This window comes from Sorghum bicolor, chromosome 4 (assembly GCF_000003195.3).
Source record: "Sorghum bicolor cultivar BTx623 chromosome 4, Sorghum_bicolor_NCBIv3, whole genome shotgun sequence".
NCBI lineage: Eukaryota > Viridiplantae > Streptophyta > Magnoliopsida > Poales > Poaceae > Sorghum > Sorghum bicolor.
The window spans coordinates 57,069,911-57,083,696 of record NC_012873.2 but is presented as its reverse complement, the minus strand read 5'-3'; the positions used below and the strand labels follow the sequence as shown (position 1 = coordinate 57,083,696).

The 13,786-nt window shown below is 45.7% G+C and overlaps 1 protein-coding gene across 1 annotated transcript; it reads left to right on the top strand.

Annotated features, from left to right (window-relative positions):
- On the top strand, window positions 6,293–8,853 carry LOC8066167 (phenylalanine ammonia-lyase). Its single transcript, XM_002454155.2, has one exon. The coding sequence runs from the start codon at window positions 6,447–6,449 to the stop codon at window positions 8,589–8,591; it is 2,145 nt and encodes a 714-aa protein (XP_002454200.1). The 5' UTR covers window positions 6,293–6,446; the 3' UTR covers window positions 8,592–8,853.

The following is a 13,786-nucleotide window of genomic DNA, read 5'->3' as shown; positions in this document are numbered from 1 at the left end:
ACGAGGGGGACATTTCTCTTTTTTGGTAAGTGAGATGTGAGATGTCACTTTTTCGTAGGACTTGTGGATGGTAAAAATCTTTTGCAAAAAAAATCTCTCCAGCTCTCCGCTCAACGGCTATAGATTCGCAACGAGTCAGCACAGCCCGATAGGGATCAGGCCGACAAGGAACGCCGTAACTATTAGTTACGCGTGCTTGGCCTTCACCCAGGCACAGCCTGCTGAGCCTTTTTTCATGTCGTGCTAGCCCGATAAGCACGGCCTGCTAGAAAGGCCGAGCTAACCCAAGACCCACGGAGAGAGGAAAGGGGAGGCGGTGACGGAGCCGCAAGAGGTGGGCGAGCAGGGCTGACGTCCACGGCTGCGGGCGCCCTCATTTCCGGCATCTGAGAGCCAGCGCGAAGGTGAGGGATGGTCGGATTTGCGAGAAGGACGAGCTGGCGAGGGATGGGAAGGCTAGATCCAAGGATGATGAAGCCATCGTTGTCGCGCTCGACGCCGCAAGTGGAGGGAGTCTCCACGTGTGACATCACGGTAAGGGGACTAACCGCTGGGCGCCGAAGGAGGAAGGGCGCGTCCGCGCGACTTGAGGATAGAATGTCTGCGTAGGGTCCACGACTCGGAGAGGGAATGTCTGCACGCGTGCGCAAACGAAGGAAGGTTGTGACGCGGGCAGAATGGAGAAGCGAGGTGTGGGATGCACGAGAGGGCAGAGTGGGAGGCGACACGGGTGAAGGCTAGGAGCGCAAGAGCCAAGACGGCGGGGACGACGTGGGTGTGAATGGGAAAAGGATGTCGGGGTTAGTCTAGGGAGTGTGAACTTGGGGTTAGGTGTTGGGCTGTAGGAATTTTAGCACTTCTAACTTATTGTTGTCGCGATTAGTACCGGTCCTAAGCGATTTAGTGGACAGTGCCATGCTAGCCCATGTGGGTGAGGCCTAGGCACGACCTGCTTCTCCAGGTCATGCCATCCTAGGCCTGCTGGCTAACCGGCTGGACCGTGATTAGGCTAGGAAAAAATTACAGGCCTTGTGTCGGTCTCACGGGCTCGAGCTGCATGCACATATATATCAACGACTCAACACATCTATCACTAGCCGTTGAGGCTCAACGGCTCTCTCCACTCCTTAGTGTGTGACATACATCAGATAAAATGCCACACGCCATCCGATACGGTCCAGAGAGCATCTAAAGATAACAATTTCACATCAAACAGAACCTCAGCGTCTGATGCCTTATGTGTGTGTTGCACCCTTGGTGAATAGTGATCTCGGACCATCTGATGTGCCTTCTGTGTTGTCGTCTCATGCAAAATAGTGAGCCAACTAAGCATCGGGTGAGCCATCAGACACAACCTTGATTTGTCGGATGCACACACTACTTCCGTTTGATACAGCAACTGTGCACCAGGTCACCTAGGACAACCCATCGGACACAAACTCCATTTTTCCGATACATGCGCCTGCCTTGTCCAATGCACTATAGAGAACTCCATCTTCTCCACTTCTTCAACCCTTCTCCAAAGTGATCCATCACTTGCATACGTGAGTTAGTATTTTCACAAACAATTTTCTTAGAGTTTCTCACTTCTCTTTCCATGCCACTCGTTTCTAGCATCGCTTGCAAAGTTAGATCTGAAAGTGCAATCAAGCCCTATTGTGGGTTTTGGTGTTAATGATAATCAAATTAGAGGACCAACAAGATTTATCGAGTTAATGAGCAGGGAATCGAATAATGGAAATGATATACAGGTTGCTGGTATTCTAAAAATGTGTTTGAGCTGATCCAAATACAAGGATGCGTTGCTTCATTTTATTTCCTTTAATTGAGTTTAGGAAAAGCCGTACTATAAAGAGGAATTCTAGAATTGTTGGTCAACTGTGCAACCAGATGCTCATCTACACAAAATAACATCCTCATTCACAGCCAAAGCAGCCTGCAAAACAGTTTCACCCTTGACCTGCTCTGGCCAGGGCGGCAGTGCCGCCCTCTACTCACCATTGGGACCCAAGGGGTGTCTATACCTCTGGACACTTCCCACAACGGTCATTACGAACCTCAGTCGAAAAATCTTGTGCTCAGACAGACCAGAGCTCTCTCCCTCTCCATTTGTTGCTCCTCCATCCCTCAAGCAAATCCTTGATTCCCACCATCAATCCTTGAGATAAAAGGCAGCAAAACTCGATTGGAGAGTAGATCCACTAATCCCCAAAGTCTAAGAGCATTTGGTTCACGTTTGGTCGGCGGTTCTAGGGTTTATTACTCTTGGAGCTTGCTCCTAGCCGGCTAGGCGTCGCCCATGAGCTTGCCCTCTTGTGTGGCAGCCTTGGGAGGTTTGTAAATTTGTTTTGCAGCTAATAAATTACCCCTCACTTCAAGAGTTCACTCTCTTGACTTGAGAACGAGGGTAGGGCAAGCCTTTGTGGCTAGCCTAAGCCTTCTATGGCTTCCTCAACAATGTGGACCTAGGCAAGTCTTTGTGGTGAGCTGAACCACGGGATAAATCACTGAGTCTTGTGTGCTTCTTGCAGATTATTTCTCAAGTTATATTGTTTTAGGGATTGGTGGCCTGATCTAGTCTTGTGAGACTTTTCTGTGGTATCCAGTCTTCGCACTGGGTCTTATCTTCATTTTGCAGGATTGTGTTCTTCACTGTCTTAGTTTACTTCCTGCAAAGTCTCACTACTTTCTGTGTTTTAGTTGAAGGCCGACAGTGCTGCCCTATAAGGCCGACAATGTCGCCCTCTGTTTTAATAGAGTTTCAAGTTGAGTTTTTACAGGCCTATTCACCCTCCCTCTAGGCCTCTTTAACTTCTAGGATATCCTACAAGATCACTCAAGTGGCACTAGATGACCGATATGCAAACAAGTTTGCCCCTCTTGATAGTACGGTTATCTATCCTAAACCCGGTCATGCACTTCTTTATACAACCTTTGACCGGTCAATTGAAAATGTCCTACAAATTATAGCCATGCCTTGCACATTCTATTCCATCGCCTCCAATGTTGACGCTACACAAGATTAACCTCCATCATGTTGCTTGATCATCAACACATGTCAACACTTGGCTTGATCTTTTTTGAATGATATGATCCACTTCATATCATCATGTGACCTTATTGGTCCATTGATCTCAACATTGCTTGCTCTTGAATATTGGCCTTGTCCATTAGCGCCAGGTCCTTGCTCAAGCTTCTTTTCCATGTGTGGTGCGTCGCTCAAAAGCCACTGCCCTTATTTTGGTTACCCTTTGCCATAGAAATGGTCATGGAGGTAGAAGGAGTGGAAACTTGAAGCTATGGAAGCCGCTAGGTCTACTGGTAAACCGAGAAGGTATGAAGACTGATTGATGGAGGCTTAGAGAAGATGAAGGATTTCTTCCACATCCTACTTATATAATTGGGAACTAATAGGATGGGCCCTAAATGAAACCTAGCACCCAACCTAGTGTCTTAGTGGTATAACCGGATGGCTCAACACTTGGGTCAAGGTCCAATACTTGGACCTATCGACCGGTCTGATCCTCACAGAGTGAGGGAGACTTTGGGAGGGCTAACAATACAGCTTTAAAACCTCTGGTACACAAGTGCCAAGTAAATATCCTACGGATTCTAAGGGAGCTCTAAGTACACCTTCGAGTGCTCACCTACTGGAAAATTAGAAATGGAACTGATAAAAATTGGACAAGCATGAGGCTCCGGTATGCGGAGAAAAGTGTTTATGGTGTGCCCTATGCATGGTCTATTTAGCTCTGCTCTTATACTAAGCCACAGACGCCACTCGTTTTACCCGATAGTAACTCAAAGGATGACATTCGCTAATGCCTAGGCGCAACGCGATAGTCATTCGCTTAGTGGATCCATATTGGAACCACTTGAACAAAAACGGTCCATGTGGTCCAACTCTTTGGTCAAAGCATTAGCAGTCAATCAAACATATCGCTCAAAACTTATTGGGCGCAAGGCAGTCGAATTGTCTTATGGCTACACCTATCGAACAGAGCAAGGCCGAATATGAAAAATTTTGCACAACTTACAAAGCAATGCTTATTACGGAGAGACAATCTTCAACAATCGGCCTGATGATACATTGTTGTAGCTTTAAGAACTCGTATTCTGGCATTCCCCTTTGTATCAGTTTCAATGTAAAACATTGCTTCGGTTGTGGAAGTTGAAATAACAATGGCATATCACATGGTGATCTAGAAAAAATATGCAAGAAGGGCTTCTTCCATTATCTTTCATGTATAGCCCCTTCTTTTAAGCTTTCATAGGATCTGCTCCCTCCGTCCATTTATCGGCATCATTTTAGTCTCTTGCGTGATACCAAGGGAGGGTTTAAGGAGGCCTAGTTATCATTTAATCACTGCTTTGTACTCAATGCACCATGGGTTGTTGAGTTTCCGAGTAATCCTTTTTTAACACCACTCAAACGACGTCACTTTGCATTCGTGCCTAGGATTGTGCGCTTACCATATCCTCCTGTGCATAGTTTGGCCCCACCCTTTTCCCGTTTTGGCACCTAAAAATTCCTTAGACCGTCTCCTTATTTCCTATGTTTTGTCACATGAAAATTACCGAGATCATCTCATTATTTGTCGTTGTCATCCTTGAGTCCGCCCAGATGAAACATCCAGCACGTCTGACATCCAAAATTAGCCGAACTCCCTTCAAAATTCCAAAGCTAAATTTGCTTGCCGCCACTGCTCATAGACAACCATTGTTACTCAGTGTGCGATGGTCTATATAAGTCTCCATGGAACTGAACCGTTGGAACGCAGTGCCAACAATCTCTTTCCTCTCTCATTCTCTCTCATTAATGTTGTAGTTCATCAACAATGCCTGTAATGGAGATCGACTTAAATGAAAAACCACCTGAACCAGCACCTAAACCATCCAACAGATTGGGATGGCATAGTCAATTGGGATGGCCCTGCCCATGAACTCGATTATGCCATGGTTTGGGATGATGGTAATCAAGGTGCTCATTTAATCGTGATATTCCACTCCTTTCAGATATTCCACCAAACATAGATTAGGATTCCATCAAAGGAAGCCTTATGAAACTTAGTGAATTTCCCTCCATATTTTCAGTATTTGTGTTTCATGTGACTCTTTTTTTAGTGTTCTTAGTTTGCTTTCTAATAAATTTACTCAGCGACTCTCTTGCTATTTTAAAAAAAATAGAAATAATAATGGCTTGGTAATTAGAAGTTTGGAACTCTTTAATAATCACAGTATCAGACAACTCATGTCAACTTGTCAGAAGCTCCTAACAACCCAGAAGAGGTAGACTTTTCTTTAGCGACCGAAAAGCTTGAAGTAGCCATATTTCTTGTAGAATGAATACTAGTACTCTTTTCAAAGAAGAAAAAAAATTGTTTTATAAAAGGGACAAGCATGACAAGATGATGATGATTATCAGCAAAAAGACTACCGAATTCTTTTTTAAAAAAGAACAAAGGACATAAAACACTGCATACCCTGGAAGCATGGACAGCAAATAAAACAGTTCATCATTCACCATTCATCACTTAAGTTTCAAAATAACAGCATTTAGCGCGACGACAAGAACATAGTCGAAAGCACGCGCCCCAATCAGAGAGCGAGAAAGCTTTTTTTTTTTTTTTTTTGCAACAGATGACAGCGAGAATGTTGAACCAAGGCCTTATTTAGATTCAAAAGGTTTTTAGATTTTGACACTATAGCATTTTCGTTTTTATTTGACAAACATTGTCCAATCATAAAGTAACTAAATTTAAAAGATTCATCTCGCGATTTACAGGCAAACTGTACAATTAGTTTTTATTTACATCTATATTTAATATTCCATATATATGCTGCAAAATTCGATGTGATAAAGAATCTTAAAAATTTTTTGGTTTTAGATGAACTAAACAAGGCCCAAGGCAAAGCCGCTGCGCAAATCAAAAGTACTACCTGCAAAGCACAATTAGCTCGAGATAGCCAACTAGTTCCTGTAAACACACACATGCATAAGGTAAGAAAGAGAACGTTGAACCAAGGCAAAGCCATGCGCAAGTCGCGTCCTCACCAACTCTCTGGTCTTGAGTCCTGATGCGCACCAACCACACCGAGCCGGCGATGCGACCGAGCTTCCTACCCCAGCGACAGCGATCAACACGAAATTTCCGAAACACTGGCTCTCAAGATTAGCACATGTCTGTCTGCTCTGCCAACTAACTCGCGCATTGCCATGGTCGTCTTGGACCAGTCACCACAGTCCACACCACCAGCTCCCCTGCCGGCCGGAAGCCTATTTAAACCTCACCGCTCCCGCTGGTTCTCTCCAGGAAGAGCAGCACTCCCAAATCGTAGCGCAACACTAGCTCTCCTGTACAGTACAGCTTCGTCCCAACAATCCATATCTTGCTGATCGGAATATCTCGCTGATCGGTCCTCAGCTTCAGCGGTGCTTTAGTTCGATGGCGTGCGAGAACGGCCGCGTTGCTGCTACCAACGGCGACGGCCTGTGCATGGCGACGCCCCGCGCCGACCCGCTTAACTGGGGGAAGGCCGCGGAGGAGCTGATGGGCAGCCACCTCGACGAGGTGAAGCGGATGGTGGCCGAGTACCGCCAGCCCTTGGTGAAGATCGAGGGCGCCAGCCTCCGCATCGCGCAGGTGGCCGCCGTGGCCGCCGGCGCTGGCGAGGCCCGCGTCGAGCTCGACGAGTCCGCCCGTGGCCGCGTCAAGGCCAGCAGCGACTGGGTCATGAACAGCATGATGAACGGCACCGACAGCTACGGCGTCACCACCGGCTTCGGCGCCACGTCCCACAGGAGGACCAAGGAGGGCGGCGCGCTCCAGAGGGAGCTCATCCGCTTCCTCAACGCCGGCGCATTCGGCACCGGCACCGACGGCCACGTCCTGCCGGCCGAGGCCACGCGTGCGGCCATGCTCGTCCGCATCAACACCCTCCTCCAGGGGTACTCCGGCATCCGCTTCGAGATCCTCGAGGCGATCGTCAAGCTGCTCAACGCCAACGTCACGCCGTGCCTGCCTCTCCGCGGCACGGTCACCGCGTCCGGCGACCTCGTGCCGCTCTCCTACATTGCCGGCCTCGTCACCGGGCGCGAGAACTCTGTTGCAGTCGCCCCGGATGGCACCAAGGTGAACGCAGCAGAGGCGTTCAAGATTGCCGGAATCCAGGGCGGCTTCTTCGAGCTGCAGCCCAAGGAGGGTCTTGCGATGGTGAACGGCACGGCCGTGGGCTCTGGCCTTGCCTCCACGGTGCTCTTTGAGGCGAACGTCCTTGCCATCCTTGCCGAGGTCCTGTCCGCCGTGTTCTGCGAGGTCATGAACGGCAAGCCGGAGTACACCGACCACCTGACCCACAAGCTGAAGCACCACCCGGGACAGATCGAGGCGGCTGCCATCATGGAGCACATCTTGGAGGGCAGCTCCTACATGAAGCTTGCCAAGAAGCTCGGCGAGCTGGACCCGCTGATGAAGCCCAAGCAGGACCGGTACGCGCTCCGCACGTCGCCGCAGTGGCTTGGCCCCCAGATTGAGGTTATCCGTGCCGCCACCAAGTCCATTGAGCGCGAGATCAACTCCGTCAACGACAACCCGCTCATCGACGTCGCCCGGAGCAAGGCTCTTCACGGTGGCAACTTCCAGGGCACGCCCATCGGGGTGTCCATGGACAACACCCGTCTCGCCATCGCAGCCATCGGCAAGCTCATGTTTGCCCAGTTCTCTGAGCTCGTCAACGACTACTACAACAACGGCTTGCCCTCCAACCTGTCCGGTGGGCGCAACCCCAGCTTGGACTACGGCTTCAAGGGCGCCGAGATCGCCATGGCGTCCTACTGCTCTGAGCTGCAGTTCCTGGGGAACCCGGTCACCAACCACGTCCAGAGCGCGGAGCAGCACAACCAGGACGTGAACTCGCTCGGGCTCATCTCCTCCAGGAAGACTGCTGAGGCCATCGAGATCCTGAAGCTCATGTCCTCCACGTTCCTGATCGCCCTGTGCCAGGCGGTGGACCTGCGGCACATCGAGGAGAACGTCAAGAGCGCCGTCAAGAGCTGCGTGATGACGGTGGCGAAGAAGACTCTGAGCACCAACTCCACCGGTGGTCTCCACGTCGCCCGCTTCTGCGAGAAGGACCTGCTCCAGGAGATCGAGCGCGAGGCCGTGTTCGCGTATGCCGACGACCCCTGCAGCGCCAACTACCCGCTCATGAAGAAGCTTCGCAACGTGCTCGTGGAGCGCGCCCTCGCCAACGGCGCTGCCGAGTTCGACGCCGAGACATCCGTCTTCGCCAAGGTCGCCCAGTTCGAGGAGGAGCTGCGCGCGGCGCTGCCCAAGGCCGTCGAGGCTGCACGGGCGGCCGTCGAGAACGGCACCGCAGCGATACCCAACAGAATCACCGAGTGCCGCTCCTACCCGCTCTACCGCTTCGTGCGCCAGGAGGTCGGAGCCGTCTACCTCACCGGCGAGAAGACGCGCTCTCCCGGCGAGGAGCTCAACAAGGTGCTCGTTGCCATCAACCAGGGGAAACACATCGACCCGCTGCTCGAGTGCCTCAAGGAGTGGAACGGCGAGCCACTGCCCATCTGCTGAACAGAGAAGCGGATAGAGAGAGAGAATGGAGCGTTCGTTGTTCAATAGCTCGAAATATTATTTTTTTTCTTCTTCTTTATTTTTGCGTGGGTAGCAAAGGCTAATGACTGTATTCCATTCTTAGGAATTACATTATATTTTCGAGAAATATGTATTCCATTCTAGTTATTACTGTGTTTTGACACGTACAAGGCTAGATTACTATCGATCTAGTTTTTTTCTAAGAGCACGATGGTCACAAAAAGAAGTGTAAACTTGCTAAGTGGAGTATACTTTGCAAATGATGTATATGAATTTAGGCATCATTAATTTAGAAGTTGCATCATCAATTTAGAAGTTAGAACTATTATTTACTGAGTAAATGATTGTTCAAACTGTTGAACGACTGGACACCACTATTTTACGAACGTTTAGTGAAAACAAAACTAACGGTCAATTTCCGACAGGCATTCTCTTTCCCTTTTTGGAAAGTGCACGTATTACTTTCTCCTTTTGGACAAAACAGGGAATCATTTCTCTTTTTCTTTTGAGGCATTCAATTTTTTTTCGCTTTCTTTTGTTGGATCACCCGCTCTTTAATTTTTTTCATTTTTTAAAAAGAATGTCTTCATAACTTATAAAACAGAATTAAAAAGCATAACTTTTATAATAAACTTAGAAGTGCTTTTAGATAACATAACTTCAACGATAACTTAACATTGCTAACTTAGTTGTTCTCCTGCATTCTCTTTTACGTTTGAAGAGTCGTTTTTTTTTCTCTTTTTGGAAAACTAAACATTCGGGAAATGAGAAGAGGGTTTATAAAAGGGTGGGGGATGAAATAAAAGTAACTTTTACAACTTATACTACATATTACATTCCATAGAATGATGATGCACCCTTAGAAAACCAAGATAAATAATTGCTTTTTTAACTTGTGCAGCGATAATCTCAGCATCTGTTTCTTCAATCCGTAGATCTGTAAAATATTATAAAATTTAAAATAACAAATACAAAACACAAGTTAGATGATCCGTAGATCTGTAAAATAATTAAATTATAAAATTTAAAATAACAAATACAGAACACAAGTTAGATGCATTACTGTTAATAGTAACTTAGACAAGTAAGTTAGCTAGCATGCAGCACATGAAAAACACAAATTACTTATATAACTTTGTGCACTAACTTAATATCGTAAGTTAGTAGCCTATACATAGAGGAATTAGATACATAACTCGGTACAATAAACCTAATGAACTAAGTTATGCTGCATAGCCATGAAAAATGTAATAATTAAAGTACAAAAACCTTACCTTCTATAGCTTGTTGATGTATAATTTGAAAAGTTTATGCCCTCAAGTTTAAGAACAACAAATATAAGGATTCCATCAAACACAAAAATAAAGCTAAAAAAAAATAAGAACTTACATGTTGGTCAGCTATGTCACGTATTGCAGGTAACAAGAATTGATTGTCCTCATGGGTACACAAATAGTATGTCAATGCCTCACGAATAGGCTTGTAGGCAGTATATTGTAATCAAATGATCACAGTTGTCAAACAAAACTTGACAAAATACCTCTTTGAAATAAAGGTGAGTTTGGCCATCATAAGATTTTAGTAATTCAAGAACAAATACTCTGCTGTCATTTCTGCAAATAATATTATTTTGTAAGTACTATAGAAAGAGAAAGATTGATAAGATCTTTCCAGAAAGTGGTGGAGAAGTAAGAAAAAACATACTGGCTTGTTGAAATGGACACACTAGCAAAAACAAAGCCCATCCTATAAACATCAACTCTTCTCGATGCTGGATATGAAAACTTGAACACTTTACGAAAGTTACTGACAATTACAAGAGCATCTTCTTTGACAATATTCAAGTCCTTGAATGGACATATGACTTCAAACCTTCTTTCCCTCATGTTTGCAATAACAACATACCAATATCTATTTTTGCAAGCTGGAACAAAAACCTTTTCAAAACAAAAATATTTTATAAATTTGAACATGAAATAAATATCAGAAATGCATTTATAAAAACCCAAACAAAAAAGTAGTAAGAAATGAATTTAATAAACAACTTACAAGGTCAGCATTGTCTAGACTATATCCAATGCCTTGTTCATCATTTTAGAATAAAGTTTTGCCATGGGCTAAAGTTTTGCCATGGGATCCAAGACAAGGCCTTTTAGAATAAAATAGTACAATACCTCTTTCTTGACTATCGTATAGCTAAGTTTTTTTGAACGCATTGTTCATCATTTTTAATTTACCATGTGATGCTAACAATATTCCTACCTATTCAATAATGTCTACAAAGTCAGAGTTCTTAAAAATGGCCATCACTTGCATTTGTTTCTTTTTCACAGATCTCACGTAAGAGAATTGATGAAAATGAGCTTCATGACCTACATGAATTCGTGGTGGAGAGTCAAAACTAACTAGAGATGTGTTTATTCTCGCTTTTTTATATAATGCCACATCTCATGATTCACGTAGTTCATCAGATACGAGTGTTGGTCCCTTGCTACTTACATGAAATATGGCCCTATAAGTGGTTCATGTCGGCTCTTAACAAATACATGCCAAATCGAGCATACCTAGAGGGCTCCATGTAGAGGGCTACAATATCAAAAAATTTGTTGTGTTGTCAAGAGTACCTAAAAGGTAAGAGAGGGATTGGTCTATCTGATTCTTGTCACAAGGGCAGGTTGGCTAGGAAATAAGAGAGGCATAGGTTATGCAATACTAATCACAATATTGTTTTCTTATAGTGGCTTGAAAAGAAAAAAATAGTAGGAAACCACTCAATGATGATGACCTGAGAGCTCGTCGGGGACCTTTTTGCAAGTTCATAATCGACAAGATTGTACAAAGAATGGCGTGTGCCATGACCCAACAGACAACAAACCGAGTATCAGGCTCTTCATGATTGGGAAGAACTAAGCATAGGTTGACAGGTTGTTGATGACAATGTGTATTTAAGTGACACTAGTCTTGTGTATGCAATGTGACATTAGTCTCGTTTGATGTTTCCTTTGGATTTGATCAGACTTGTCGATGGTACAATATTGATGAATGTGATATGTTAGCGAATAATGTGTTATATTATTCAATGTGCTATATGCATTATGTCGATAATGTATTCGTACAATTGTCTAGTGTTTGCTGAATCTGAAAATATACATATATACATGTTTTGATGACATTTCAAATATAAAATTTGAATTTAAATTTTGGCGGGACATTGGATTATAGGGGGGGGCAGTGGTAAACTCGGGCCGCCCATAGAAATAAATCTTTAGATGCGGTTAGAGTTACAAGCTACCTCTACAAAACTGATTTGCAGAGGTGGCTGGTAATCCCAGCCACTCCAAAACTATTTCTAGGTTTGTAGAAATATGTGATTGTAGTGTTTGTGATTTATAACTCTAGAGTACTTGTCAATCTAATCATTATTCTTTTTTGTTACGTACTTCCTCCATATCTGTAAAAAAAAAGTCGTTTTGGACAAAGTGTGGGTCAAATATTAAAAATATAAATTATGAATAACTTTTAAGTTGTTGAGTTTGGAAATGTGAAAATCATATGAATAGATTTGTTTTGAAAAATACTTTTATAAAAATATGCATATACAACTTTTAATAAATATTTTTAAAGAGTCAAAGTTAAGTTTTAAAGATCGTGTTGTTGTACTAAACGATTTTCTTTATAAGTATAGAGGGAGTACAGTATACCATAGCTATTACTTGAGCCTAGGGCCGCCCCCGTGCCTGCCATAGTAGTGAACATCACTGTACACGCCCTAAAAACGTGGAAAACGTGCAGTAGTTGGCAAGCCACTGAGAGATGGAGAGTGAAAACCTTGACGGTAAAGCCGGACACCCAATTCTTCGGAAATATCACTGAAATGTAAAAGAAAGAGTAATCTGTAGCATGCATATGGTCACCTTTTGTGTCTTCCCTTTCAAACAACAGTCGTGTCACGTGTGCCTGCTTAGTCGCCGCCCACTACGAAATGATGTGGCTGATGGCCGCCGAGTCTGTTACCAACCGTGTGTGATAGTAGGTGCTGCTACTGCTAGCCAAAAAGGAAGAAAAGAAGGGGGAAAAAAAACTAGAGCACCGCTTTGAAAATTCTAAAAGAGTAGCAGTTCGTGCATTACATGGATGTTGCCATGCCGCCTAGCAACACCTGCTTTCTACCGGCCGAACAGTATAATACGCCCTTCGGGGTTTTCTTTTTCTTTTTTTTTCTGAAAGAAATCGAAATATAATACGCCATTTCGTCCAAAAGGTTGAAGCGTGGAATCTTCATGATACGCTTTTCTCTGAAAACTTGGGAACATCAATGAGTGTTTATCACAACAATTATTATGAAATTGTTTTATCACAACTTGGTTCCCACAACGAATTGCTTCATGTGGCTAGTACGTGCTGCTGCTGGTGAAGCTAACAGTCTGCTGCGCCAGATCTGGACCGCCTTTCTTTCCTTGGAAGTTGTCCTGTAGTATGCTGGTGCAGAATCGGATCGGACAGCTTGACCTCCCGAATTTTGAGCTGAGTCTCCATTTTCTTTTTCGCTCCAATCTGCCAGTTCTCGGCAGAGTCAAGGCAGAAATTGCAAGCAAAAGAAGCGCGCAGTTTCTGAATACTTGATCTCTAATGGTACTTGATACCCTACAGGCCACATCCGAGAGGGACTGGTGAGTGCTAAACTGCTAAATGCAACGAAGTGGACTCGTCATTTCGTGCCATTTCTTGCGGCGTCTCCAAATCTCCAATCTCCTCCAAGTGGGTTTGCGTGTGTAGGGTCCGGGCGGGGCGACGGACCGAACCAACCCGACGACACCCGACTGACCGAGACCGTAAGACTTGGCAACAGCTCGCGTCCACACACACACACACACACACACACACACACACACACACACACACGGGCTCCCCCCCCACCAACCCCGTCGCACTCAGTGGCCACCCACCACCACCAGCCCCACCACCTCCTCGCCGTGCGCAACCGCAGGTCCGCAGCTCATCTGGTGCGGCGCGCCCGTCGTCCGGCTGGCTGCAACCAGAGCCCGGTCGAGCCGACGACGACGACGGGCCGGCGCCGGGTCAGTGTCCTATTCCTCCCACCCCCACCCCCAGGCGGACCGCGGACGGCAGGCAGGCGGCCACGCCACGCGACGACCGGGCCACTCGCGTGGCGC

What these genes read in the sequence shown, in the direction of transcription:
- LOC8066167 (XM_002454155.2), top strand. Translation starts at nt 6,447, where the DNA reads ATGGCGTGCGAGAACGGCCGCGTTGCTGCTACCAACGGCGACGGCCTG.